This window comes from Spermophilus citellus (assembly GCF_964194105.1).
Source record: "Spermophilus citellus genome assembly, chromosome: 6".
Taxonomy (NCBI): Eukaryota; Metazoa; Chordata; class Mammalia; order Rodentia; family Sciuridae; genus Spermophilus; species Spermophilus citellus.
Genome location: NC_138187.1, coordinates 32,139,386 through 32,153,121, shown reverse-complemented (window position 1 = coordinate 32,153,121; position 13,736 = coordinate 32,139,386). Strand labels below are relative to the sequence as shown.

The 13,736-nt window shown below is 39.5% G+C and overlaps 1 protein-coding gene across 1 annotated transcript in view; it reads left to right on the top strand.

Moving 5' to 3' along the window:
- The window catches only part of LOC308650638 (cytochrome P450 3A9-like), a gene marked incomplete at both ends in the record, with an annotated part of 162,639 nt that overhangs the window by 24,343 nt on the left and 124,560 nt on the right, over nt 1-13,736 (top strand). Inside the window, 4 exons of the mRNA XM_081296820.1 lie at nt 2,997-3,157; nt 4,475-4,701; nt 7,079-7,241; nt 7,826-8,344. Of these exons, the coding sequence (XP_081152946.1) occupies nt 2,997-3,157; nt 4,475-4,701; nt 7,079-7,241; nt 7,826-7,921 (647 nt within the window). Of the gene's footprint in view, nt 1-2,996; nt 3,158-4,474; nt 4,702-7,078; nt 7,242-7,825 lie in introns of the transcript that reaches the window.

The following is a 13,736-nucleotide window of genomic DNA, read 5'->3' as shown; positions in this document are numbered from 1 at the left end:
ATTGCAGTTCTAATTCATGGTACCCAGTGCCTTGACAACCATCTGAAAAAATTCCTGAATGTTGAGCAATTAATTCTAGAGATGAGGACTGGGCTTACTACAGCCTGCCAGTGTACAATTTTTTTTTTTAAAATTTATTTTTTAGTTGTAGGTACACACAATACCTTTATTTTTATGCAGTGCTAAGGACCAAACCCAGTGCCTCACATGTCCTAGGTGAGTTCTCTACCACTAGCCACAACCCTAGCCCCAGTGTACATATTTTTATGTTCAAATGTACATGTTATCTATCTATCTATCTATCTATCTATCTATCTATCTATCCATTCATATATCCATCTATCCTGTATGTATTATCCAGTTTTATTCAGCTTTCTATGATGAAGGAAACAGTCTATAATTTAACTCATCAATAAAATAACCACCAAACACATGTGCCTACTGAGCACTTGATACGTAGTTAGTGCCACTGAGGAATTGAAGTGTATTGACTTTTAATTAATTAAAATTTAAACACCCACACATGGCTAGTAGCTATAAATGCAAACATTTGAGCTCCAAACCTTGACTTATTCTTTTGGTGCAGGGTACAGGGTTACCAGGAATTGAACTCAGGGGCACTCAACCACTGAGCCATATCCTCAGCCCTACTTTGTATTTTATTTAGAGACAGGGGTCTCATTGTGTTGCCTAGTGCCTCGCTGTTGCTGAGGTTGGCTTTGAACTTGTGATCCACTCCTTAGCCTCCCACAGGGATTACTGGTGTGTGCCACTGCACCTGGCCCAAACCTTGACTTTATAGTCCTATTTCATGGGGTTCATACTCACTGGGATAAAAGATTTGATAATTAAATCTTCCCATAACATTATCATAGAAAATCATCATCCATCCATCCATCCATCCACCCATCCATTCATCCATTCATCCATCTATCCTATATGTATCTACCCAGTTCTATTCAGCTTTCTGTGATAATGGAAACAGTCTATTTGACATGTGGCTAGTGCCACTGAGGAACTGAAGTGTATTGATTTTTAATTAATTAAAATTTAAACATTCACATATGGCTGGTAGCTACGAATGCAAACATCCAAGCTTCAAACCTTGACTTTTTTTTGGCGTTGGGGAGTGGGGTATCAGGGATTGAACTCAGGGGCACTCAACCACTGAGCCACATTTCCAGCCCTACTTCATATTTTATTTAGAGATAGGGTCTCGTTGAGTTGTATAGCACCTCGCTGTTGCTAAGGTTAGCTTTGGACTTGTGATCCTCTTGCCTCAGCCTCCCACTGGGATTACAGGTGTGTGCCACTGCACCTGGCCCAAACTTTGACTTTTTAGTCCTATTTCATGGGGTTCAAACTCACTGGGATAAAAGATTTCATAATTAGATATTCCCAAAACATCATCATAGAAAAACATCATAGGAAAAAACATCAGTAAATCTGAATTCTGTAGACCTTTCAAACACTTGTTTTGTGTATTATTTTTTATCCCAAATTGCATGTTTGGCATAGGGACCATGTTTATTTCAGGGCCCCAGCTAAAAGTCCTGATGCATTCCAAGATACATGAGTTAATTTCATGATTGTGCTTAGCTTCTGTCAAGAGAAAAATCATGATGGAGGTCAGCTTCTATGAGAAGAGCTGTTCAGTGTGCATGAAGTAGAACAGATAGAGGGCATGTTCTAGGGAAGGTGACATTCACTCATGTCTGAATAGTGTTGTGTTTTACTAAAATACACCCTACTTTTCCCCCACGTGTCATGTTTACTGTCTCTCTATTGACAGTTTTCTTTTGATACTTTAATGACGTTCATTATATCAGTGTCAGTCACTACTCTTCTAACATTGTGTGTTACTGTGTAGTTTCTGTGTATTCTGAGATCATCCATTTTGAAGAGAGGTGCCCCAGGTCTTCTATTACCTGATGCCTCTCACTGGCATGAGCCCTACTTCTCAAGGGAAGATATGCACAAGAATCATCACATTTCATGGAACTTCACATTTTGACTTGGTAGTTCTAGGGTGGGTTTGAGATTCTGTGTTTCTAATAATTTCCCAAATGCTGTTGATGCTGCTTGTCCATGGACCAGGCTTTCAGTAGCAACAGTCCATTTGCTGCCCAATATTTCCTTACATTTCCTCCAACATGTTTAGATGAAAGATTCTTCAGTTGACCACTCAATGAAACCTTAGTATTATAAACAATCAAATCAGTGTTTCAAGCTATATGTTACCTAGAATAATTTAAAATTTTCCTGGATGAGAATATCATCCCCTTTTTTACTTACACAAAATCTAAGGGACATATTGATCATACTGTGTATCTTAGATAGAAATGGTGTCTCTTCCTTCAAGGATACATAAAATTATAAGAGGCTATGAGGGGCAAGGGGGAGGGGAAAAAAAAGGGAGAGAATTGAACAACAGCAGGGGAGGTAGAGAGGGAAGATGGGAGGGGAGGGGAGGGGAGGGGAGGGGGGATAGTAGGGGATAGGAAAGGTAGCAGAATACAACAGACACTAATATGGCATTATGTAAAAATGTGAATATGTAACAGATGTGATTCTGCAATCTATATTTGGGGTGAAAATGGGAGTTCAAAACACAATTTGAGTCTAATGTATGAAAGATGATATATCATGAGCTATGTAATGCTTTAAATAATCAATAAAAAATTTAAAAAAAATAAAAAATAAAAAATAAAAAAAATAAAAAAATAGAAATGGTGTCTCTTGAAATTACCTATCTTTGGTGGTGCTGAGAATGGCACAGCTAGAAGCCCAGTCCAAGTGTGGTATAGACCTCAGGAAAACTGGATTAAAAAAAGTTTTCCATTGTCTCCTCTATCAGACAAACTCTGAGAATGACCCTGAACTGCTTTTCCATGGTCCTGCCTGGTGATTGTGGGTTTTAATGTGATTTCTATTAATCCAAACCCTGATGTTGTGATTTGCTGGATTTACCTAAATTGTGTTTCCTCTTCCATTAGCCCTGTCTGACCTGGAGCTTGTGGCCCAATCAATTATCTTCATTTTTGCTGGCTATGAGACCACGAGCAGTGCTCTTTCCTTCATTTTGTATGAACTGGCCACCAATCCTGATGCCCAGACCAAACTGCAGCAGGAGATTGATGTGGCTTTGCCCAATAAGGTGAGAAGATGGTACCTGCAGAGGGAGGAAAGAGGCGGAGCCTCAGCAAGACTGCCTCCTCGTCCCTTCCTAGGAGGCTTTGTCCAAAATATAGTCACTGATTCTTTTCACCAGCTCTATTTGGAAAAGATCTGAAGAGACAAATGAAGGAGAAAACAGTGTTTTGGAGAAAATGCTATTTCCAAAACCACAAGGAATTTTTAAGAGTGAAATTTCAGTTGTATCCATTAATCCATTACCAGTTACCATGATGATACCTAGGAAGTGTAAGCATGTGTCGCTAAAGTGTCCAGATCATTGGCTCTGCTGAGCTGTGGCATGAGCTCTTGCCTGGCTGTCTACTGAGTGAGCCTGGGCTTGGTGGGCAGGCTGACTCTGCTCTGATCCACACATCTTCACACTCTAGTCATGTATTAGAGAGAAGCTGCCAAGGGATGAGTCAGGTTTTCTGGCTCCTGAACCAAACTCTTTACTTCTACCGGTCTCCTCTCCAATGTCACATCAGGCATTAGCCACATGTTGTGCTTGCTGTCCTCACACCTCTGCCTAAACAGGGAGTCTATCAGATATCAAGACACCTGGTTTCTGGGGCTGGCATGGCTGGTTTGGAGTGAAGTTGGCACAAAGCTTCTTCTTCAGAGCTCACAATGAAGCCTTGAAGAACAACCAGAAGATGGGTATAGCAACAGAGGGTCAGACTGAGAGTGGCTTCTTGTCCTCCTTAGAATGTTCTCTGGAACTGAAATTGTGTGACATGGTGCCATCCAATCTTAGCCTTTTTTTGGTGGTATTAGCGTAGAAGTTACCATTTTTCCCAACATTATTTACATGATATAGTGTTATCTCTAAGATATATATATTCAAAGCAGGATTATTCAAGAAAAAACGGATGTATAATGGGTTATTTCCTCTTTTCTATGTTCTATTTCCTTGAAATAGACATGTGATTTTTGTAGTGAAAGGTTACAGTGACTTTCACATATTTTACCTGAGTGTATTTGTCATATTCTATTAGTTACTTTTCCTCACATGAGAAAAAGTAGTACATGATGATGCTGAGGATATTACACACTGAATTTGGGATTGTCCCAAAGGTCTCTTATGTACATAACTACTCTGCACTTCTCAGTGGGCCATGGATAGGGTTGTCAAATGGACATGATTGTTTTTACAATGCTTAGTCAATTGTAAGTACTACTGTCCTTCACCATTCTGTTATTCTTGGGACCTCCTAACACTTTAATAAAACTACGTAGATTGTGTTTAAAGTTAGTTCTAAACATGAATTTCAAAAAATCTCTTTTTTTTTCTCTTCAGGCACCTGCTACCTATGATACCGTGTTACAGATGGAGTACCTGGACATGGTGGTGAATGAAACTCTCAGGTTGTACCCAATTGCTGGCAGACTTGAGAGGGTCTGTAAGAAAGATGTTGAAATCAATGGACTGCCCCTTAGGAAGGGAACAGTGGTGATGATACCAAGCTTTGTTCTTCATCGAGACCCACAGCACTGGCCAGAGCCTGAGGAGTTCCGCCCTGAAAGGTACAGGGCCTCTGGGAAAGGGAACCACCCTGGGCTAGGGTTGTCCAAGCATGTCCTTGTATTTCTTATCATAGATGAAATACAGGTAGCTATGTAATCATTTTTATATCTGTCTTTGTATTTTAAGCAGTTTTCCTGTTATAAATATAATATTTTCTTGCAAAATGATATGAATTTGTGACAAGGAACAAAACGAATGCTATGTCCATTCACTATACTTAATTCTTTTTTTTTAAAAAATTAATTGATTTTTTAAAAAATAAATGACAATAGAATGCATTACAATTCTTATTACACATATATAACACAATTTCTCATAACTCTGTTTGTATATAAAGTATGTTGACACCAATTTGTGTCTTCATACATGTACTTTGGATAATGATGTTCATCACATTCCACCACCCATGCTAACCCCCTGCCCCCTCCCTTTCCCTTCCACCCCTCTGCTCTATCTAGAGTTCAGCTGTTCCTCCCATGCTCCCCGTCCCTACCCCACTATGAGTCAGCTTCCTTATATCAGAGAAAACATTTGGCATTTGTTTTTTTGGAATTGGCTAACTTCACTTAGCATTATCTTCTCCAACACCATCCATTTACTTTGCAAATGGCCATGATTTTATTCTCTTTTAATGCTGAGTAAAATTCCATTGTGTATATATGCCACATTTTAAAATCCATTCATCTACTGAAGGGCATTTAGATTGGCTCCACAGTTTATTGTGAATTGTGCTGCTATAAACATTGATGTGGCTGTGTCCCTGTAGCATGCTGTTTTTAAGTCTTTGGGGTATAAACCGAGGAGAGGGATAGCTGGGTCAAATGATGGTTCCATTCCCAGATTTCCAAGGAATCTCCATACTTCTTTCCATATTGGCTGCACCAATTTACAGTCCCACAAGCAATGTATGAGTGTACTTTTTCCCCTACATCCTTGCCAACACTTATTGTTGTCTTCATAATAGCTGCCATTCTGACTGGAGTGAGATGATATCTTAGAGTAGTTTTGCTTTGCATTTCTCTAATTGCTAGAGATGATGAGCATTTCTCATATATTTGTTGATTGACTGTATATCCTCTTCTGAGAAGTGTCTGTTAAGGTTCTTGTCCAATTTATTGATTAGGTTATTTGTTTTTTTGGTGCTTCGCTTTTGAGTTCTTTATATACCCTAGAGATTGATGTTCTATCTAACGTGTGAGGGGTAAAAATGTGCTCCCAAGCTGTAGGCTCTTTATTCACCTCACAAATTGTTTCTTTTGCTGAGAAGAAACTTTTTAGTTTGTTAAATTCTTTAAATAATCATGAATTAATAATATGATCATGTTCTCCTAAACATATTTCTATGCATATATAGATATTTTTGCAAAACTAGATTGTATCATATTTTATTTGATTTTTGTTAGCACTTGATAATATATGCATTCAACCTCTGCATGTATGATTTTTGGGGTGGTACCAGTAATTGAACTCATGGGCAGTCGACCACTGAGCCACATCCGTATCCCTATTTTGTATTTTATTAGAGACAGGTTTTGAGTTGTTTAGTGCCTCGCTAAATTGCTGAAGCTGGCTTTGAACTTGGGATCCTACTGTCTCCGCCTCCCAAGTCACTGGGATTACAGGTGTGTGCCACTGTGCTCAGCCTGTATGTATGGTTTTTGCATCAATAATTTCAACTTATTAAATAAACTTTTTTCTTGTCAGTTTCCCCTAAACAGTCTAATACAATAAGTATTTACATAGTATTTAATATTATTAGTTATTATAAGCAATCCAGAGATGATTTAAAATATATTTCAGGATGTGCATAGGTTATACAAGTATTTCCCCATTATTTTTATAAGAGACTTGATCACCCAGGATTTTGTTTATTCCGATGCTAAAACTATTTCTCCTCAGATATGGCACCATGACTCTGTGTGTATGCATGTGTGTGTGTGTGTGTGTGTGTGTGTGTGTGTGTGTGTGTCTGTGTTTTCAATTTTATAGCATGTGCCATAACCTACATAACCACTATCTTATTTCATTTTATGTATTCACTCTTAAACTCCTTATATTTTATGTGTGTTTTGTTTCCTTTACTGTCTCAATTTACCATGATTTCCTTTGAAACAGCATTTATCTCATCTCAAAAAGACTGAAAGATCCTATAGACTAAGGGGGAAAAAGATGGAAAAACTCCTATAGGCTAAGGGGGAGAAAGGTGGAAAAACTCCATAGCTTAACGATTCTCATAGCAAAACCACAGCTGGATTTCAATGACCAGCCCAGAAATCATCTTTTACACCATTGCTTGGGGTGTCTAAGGCAGAAACTGAAACAAGTAACTGTTGTGGTTTTAATGTTTTGTTGACTTGTCATCTATTGTGGAACCAGGTTCAGTAAGAAAAACAAGGACAACATTGATCCGTACATATACATGCCCTTTGGAAATGGCCCTCGAAACTGCATTGGCATGAGGTTTGCTCTCATGAACATGAAACTTGCTCTTGTCAAAGTAATGCAGAACTTCTCCTTCCAACCTTGTAAGGAAACCCAGGTCAGTAGATTTTCATATAAATAATGTTTTATTTCAAGATGTTTTTCCAAACAGAGGGGCCTAGTCACAGAAAAATATATGCTTATTCATCATTAAATTCTTAGATTTATAATCCAGTGAGTCACTTTTGCACCATCTTTGAGATTTTTAGAGTTCATCACTATGGGGGCTCTAAGTTTATGGCTTTATGAAGACCAAAGTGTGTGGATGGTGAACTTGAGCACAGTGTAAATTCAGCTCCAAGTCTCTTGGAGAGACCCTGTGCATAGTCATGAGGTGTGGTGACCACAGGGTTCTGATGTTTGAGTGAAGCTCTCCTCACCAGATCTTATAGAACCTCCCTGTCTCAGGCCTTGTACAGGATAAATGTTTATGAAATAAATTTTCAGATAAATGAATAATTTTACTATCCAATCATGACACACCTTAGAGAATGAGTAGGACGAATTCAAAGTACATGACATTAAAAGTAGTTTTATGTTTGTGGAGCATCACTGGGCATAATGTGTCTTCTCTACTTTTTGTTGCTTTGGTTCCTGGTGTTTCATTCATTGCTTCTCCAAATGCTTATCTATATGTTACAGATTCCCCTGAAATTAGCCGATCAAGGACTTCTTCAACCTAAAAATCCCATTATTCTGAAGGCTGTATGCAGAGATGGGACAATAAGTGGAGCCTGAACTTCCCTAAGGATTTGTGCATTGTTGTTCTCAGAGCCTGGGACCCACAACATCAGAGAACAAAAATGTATTTTGTGAAGAAAACTCAAAATGAAGATAGACTCTATATTCCTCAATTGATGAATGATAAGAGATGCTGGACCTTTGCTGAGCTTGCTCAGGGTCTGTGCAGAGTATTATGATTTTGTGATGGAAAGGAGGTGCCCATCTCAGTGCCAGATGTGAATACTCACCCTTTCTGGGTCTAATGGGCTCTCTCCTCTCACTGCCAGTTAGTCCTGGCAGCTCCTCCTGAGCTCTGATAAGATAATAAATAATTATTACCAAATTTGTCAACAATTTTTAATGAAAATGAGGGTGGTTGTGGTGGCTTTTGTAGTGACATTGATATATGATGTCTTACTTAAAATATGCTGTGATAAGTTTTATAATGAGAAAATCAATAAACATATCCTTATAGAAGTTTATCTGAAGCCTCTATGCCCATTTAAGGGGATATAGAGTACTAAATCAGTGAGAGTCAAAACTCAATCTTTTGATCATCACAATCAGTGAATACATGGAGCTTTTTCAGAAATTTAAATTAAATAATAAGATGGATAAAGTTAACCCACTGTGAATTTTCCCATTGCTGGAAAAGTATATTCATAGTGTCCTGCCATTTTTGAAGTACAAAATTTGTAACACTTTACTGAGGTAGTTATTACTATATCTCTAGCTTAGAATTCATACTCCCATCCTATCTCCCTTGTTGATTCTGGAAAGCAAGAAACGTATTTGTAGTCCATCTTCAACTCCTAATGGTGTAGCCTTTATTCATTTACGTAATTATTTATTTGTTTTGGTACAGGGGACTGAATCCAGAGGTTCTTAACCACCGAGCCACATCCCCGGCACTTTACTATTTGTTCTAATTATTTATACATGACAGAAGAATGCATTTTGAAACATTATACAAAAATGGAGTACAACTTCTCATCCTTCTGGTTGTACATGATGTAGACATACACCAGTCATGTAACTATATATGCACATAGGGTAATTACCAATTCTTTCTACTACGTTCCACATATATATTATATATTATATGTTATATGATATATATTTATTGATACAGGTTTTAGCTAAGATGCTCATGGTATCATTGAGTTTTGGCACTAGTTTTGAACTCATGATCCTCCTACCTCAGCCTATAGAGTCTTGAGGATTATAGGCAAGGAATAAATTGTCCTACTCTTTGAGATTATTAAGGAAAGACTCTATCAAAATAGGTGCTATGAGAGCTGGATTTTGGAGGCTCAGCAGGAGTCTTTTATGAGGCACAAAAATATTCTAGGCAGAGGAACCTGTGTGGGCAAAGATATATGGATGGAGCTTGTGTTGACAAAGTTCTCATGTTTTGAAAATACACAGGTGTGGGATTGGGGTTGTGCTCAGAGATAGAATGCTCACCTACCATGCATGAGACACTGGGTTTGATCCTCAGCACCACAGAAAAATAAAATAATGATATTGTGTCCACCTATAACAACAACAAAAACAAAAATACAGCAGCAGGAGATTAATGCCAGTGGCTTCACTTGAGTTTCTCATAATATCACATAACCTTTGGCACTATTGATTACACAGTGATTTCTTGATTTTCCACAAAATAAGAATTGAAAGAATTACAGGAGTCCCATGCCAGATACAAAATACAGGTCTTGCCACTCACCACACCCCCCAAAGTCCAAAGAGTAATCACAAAAATCAAGAAAAGAACTTCAGCCACACCAGAAAGACAAGGGGATCCATGTTTTAAGTCATGTCTTTCAGGTGCTGGCATGACCCAAAGGTTTAAATAAAAACAGAATCGGGACAGTGGGGAAGAGATATGCATTGTTAAGCAGTCTTGTCCAAACTGTCTCACTTCTAGCACTGTTAGGTGGCTCCTGAGAAGTCCTTATCCCTTGAAAGGAATAAATTTTATTTAGTGTTCTGGATGTTTATCTACCAGACCTGGAATCTTAAAAGAGGCAGTGTGGTCCCATGAGATGATTGCTCCTGTTAAGGGAATAAACTCCTTTTGTTTATCTGTCTAAAAGGCTCTGACTTTCCTGGAAGGGAATGAACAATGACTGAAGACATCTGGGAACCACCCTGGGGTTCTGAAACAATATACTGTAAAAGCTTACACTTGAGGGGCTGGGGTTGTGGCTCAGTGGTAGATCACTTGACTGGCATGTGTGAGGCACTGGGTCTGACCCTCAGCACTGCATAAAAATAAATAAATTAAACAAAGGTGTTTTGTTCATCTACAACTAAAAAGAATATTTTTTAAAAAGCTGATAGTTGAATGCCCCTTCAATCTTGCCTCAATCTTCAAGCTGGATAAGGTAGATTAGATAAATTTGTAATCTATTGCTAGTTTTTATCTGAGCACGCCTTAAATTATTAACATGTTTATGTGCAGAGCTGAGCAGTCACAAATATTTAGTAAAGGGAATGAAGGCAGAATGCCAAGCTTTATCCTGCTTTTAGTTACTCATTGTACAGCTGCAGGCCCCAGAGTCCTTGTCTTTACCAAAGGCAGCATCTTTAAGTCCCTGTTTTCAAACAAAGGTCAAAGTAGGAGAGTGCATGATTCTTTGCCAACTGCAAAGAAGACACTTGACCCCTCTAATTCCAGGAGATGCAAAGGTGGCTTTCCCACTGGATTCATTCCTGGCCTCACCTCCTTCCCCAGCACAAAACTGGCCTCACTGAATCATAGCTTGTCACAGAAGGGACACTGTGCAGGCACAGTTCTGCAAAGGGCAGCCCATATAGCTGAAAGAAAGATACAGAATTCAAAACTGATGAAGGAACGTGGTGAAGAACTTGACCCTGAATTCTTCTGTAGAGACCTGGGTCCTCCTGGCTATCAGCCTTATGCTTCTCTATCTGTGAGTCACTGTCCAGCCTTTTCTCCTCCAGAAGCCTGGAGTTGGTGGCCTAATCAGGTTCCTGTTTTCCTTAACTATTTGGAAGATCAAAATAGATGATGGAATTGAAATTGCTATAAACACTTAAGAATTTTCTATTGATCTTAGGCAGACTGCTTGAGCTCCTCCCTGTCCTGAAATCTATATTCCTGTGGGTTTAGGGATTTATGGTGAGGTGGGTTCCCAGGAATAATCTGATTGGCTCTGAGTTTGCACCTAGAGTGATGAACCAGAATTCACCATATACAGCTAATGGGTAAGTTCTTATCACATGCAGTGGGAACCCCTCACCCTTTCAAGCTTTGAGAATTCTGGGGAAAACCAGTTTGCTTGGATTTTGTCTCTTCATCTTCTAGGCTTTCTGGAAAAAGACATTCTGGAGGACTATACCTGTTAATATGGTGATTTCTGCACCCTCCTGGCTGTAGAACCATTTGTACAATGCACCATAGCCCCTCAGACTCCCTGGGAGGCTGACTGAACAATTCCCTCTTTCCTGTGAACCTTTCCTAACACATCACTCCATCCTAAAACTCAATTCTTCCACCCTGAATTTCATAGACCTTTTTTACATCTAAATCTTGAGTGTCTAGAACAGAAAAAACTGACAGAAATTTTAAGAAATTTTATTCTTGCCTTTTGTATTATCTTTCCTTTCTCTGGGAGATTAGCATCATAAAGAGACTTATTTACCCCCATATAAAAATCTACTAGCAACCTGACAAACACCCCAAACCCAACTGGGCTTTTCTTTTTTCTTTCCCTCTACACTCCAGCATGAAAGCATGAATCTATACCATCTAGTAGGGAAATTGCTCTTAATGGGATGCTGGCATCATGAAACAGAAGGAAAGAGGATATTTTGATGTGTGGGTAGGAGAGATTCCACACAGGCCATGTGTGACTTCTGTCCCAATTTCACTCTTAAGAATAATGAATCACAATAGCATAAAAAAGGAAAATAGAGATCTGGCTTTGAGTCTCTAAAAGAAAAGTACTAATTCAGGGTGTTGTGTTAACATAATCCTCTCTGATGACATTTTCTAATGAATTTATGTAATTGAATTTATTGTATTTAATGGCACTATTTGTACAGAATATATGAAAACTACACTGCCTTAAACATTCTCCTCTAAAAAGCAGCAGCAAGTTCTTATTGCAACTGTCTGGAACACATTATGGGTTCTTATTTTATATTTTCTTCTCAGTCAACAGGACAGTTCCTGAACTTGGAGGGTCCCCCTCCATGTAGATGAGAGGAATTACAGAGCATGCTGGGCCATTTGTCCTTGCCACAGTTTTCTCTTCTGCCACTATGTGGCCACTTTTGCAGAACTAGCTGTTTCACGGTTAAAATAGCTGCCAGGACTCTCTTGTACACCATTTCTTTTTTCTGTATTTCTCTCATCTTTTGGGATGGTGGGACAGGGGTTGTATGACATAGAACACTCTGGCATGGGGCTGTGAGTATGACACATCTGAGCTGCTGGCCAGCCAGGCCAAAGGAGCACCAGCCTTTGTGGGTTTTCATACAAAGGGAGTTGATGCATGGGGGCAATAAACAAACTGTGCTGTGACTGGCCACCTTGGTGGACATGAGCATGCCTGGCTCTGCGCAACCATCTGAGCATCACAGTTGGAGGAACAGAATCAATGAGAGGGAGAATGGCCTGGAGATTATTCCTCAGTCACTCATTCCTCGCTGTAGCATTCAGAGTACATAGGGAACTCAGTCTTCCCTCTGGTTCAAGGCAACCAGATTGTCTGACAACAGACTTGGGTGACACTCAACATGGCTCACATTTGTGTGAGGTAGAGGGAAGTCTCATTGTTTCAAAATGGTACATTTGCCATTCAACAGGATATTATTACTGCTTCCAAGGATACATATGAAGTCAATTTTAAAGAAGGGCTGGATGCTGAACTGGGAGCATTGCAGAGAAAGAAGGAAAAGCCCAAAAGTTTTATGACCAAGTTGTAAGAAAAATGTCACCAGAGGCTCTCAGTGGGCCCTTCTGTGATCGAATAGACAGTGTTAAGCAAAATCTCTTCATCAAAATAACATCAAAATATCACACACACACCCTTTTTAGACTGGGAAATACTACATTAAGGAAGGGCCAACATACCAAAGAGACATGCAAATGAAATGCCCTGGCAGAATGCCAGGCTGGACCTTGCAGGAGCACTCAAGTCTGGGAATGTGTATTGAGTATAAACCTAAGAATTGGGGCATGAAGTCTCAACTTCTCTTAGCTCATCATGATGACTTTGGGGTAAGGGGGGCTCTCTAAATGGAGTTGGGAAGGAGCGAATGTGCTCACTTTCTCTCACTGTGAGTTGGAGTTCCTCAGTAAGGATTAACTGGGGGCAACTGTAAGCAGGTAGGGTGTTGGTGGAAGAGGTGGGTCACTGGGGGCCTGGCTTCAGGGCATCATTTTGTCCCTGGCTAGTGGAGTTTCTGTCTGCTTCCTGGTGCCATGTCCTGAGCTGCTTTATTCCTTCACACTCTTCTGCCATGTTATTCTGCCTCACCACAGACCACAGCAGCAGAGGAAGCGATGTATGAACTGAGACCTCTGAAACTGTGGGCCCAGTAAATCTTAGTTTTCTACATGGTTCTTGTCAGGGTCACAGTAGTGAAAAAGCCTGCTAAACTAATCACATCAACTTGGTCAACTTAGGGGTGACTGGGGCCTTGAACTTCCTAATTTCCCCAGTATTCTAGGGAGATTCATGAGAGAAATGAAAAAGATCTGGGGAAAAAAATGAGTGAAGTGTGCTTGCGAATGTCCCTGGGAAACACACTCACTTTCTCTCAGCTTTGGTTTTTTTCACATCCAGGTGGAGGG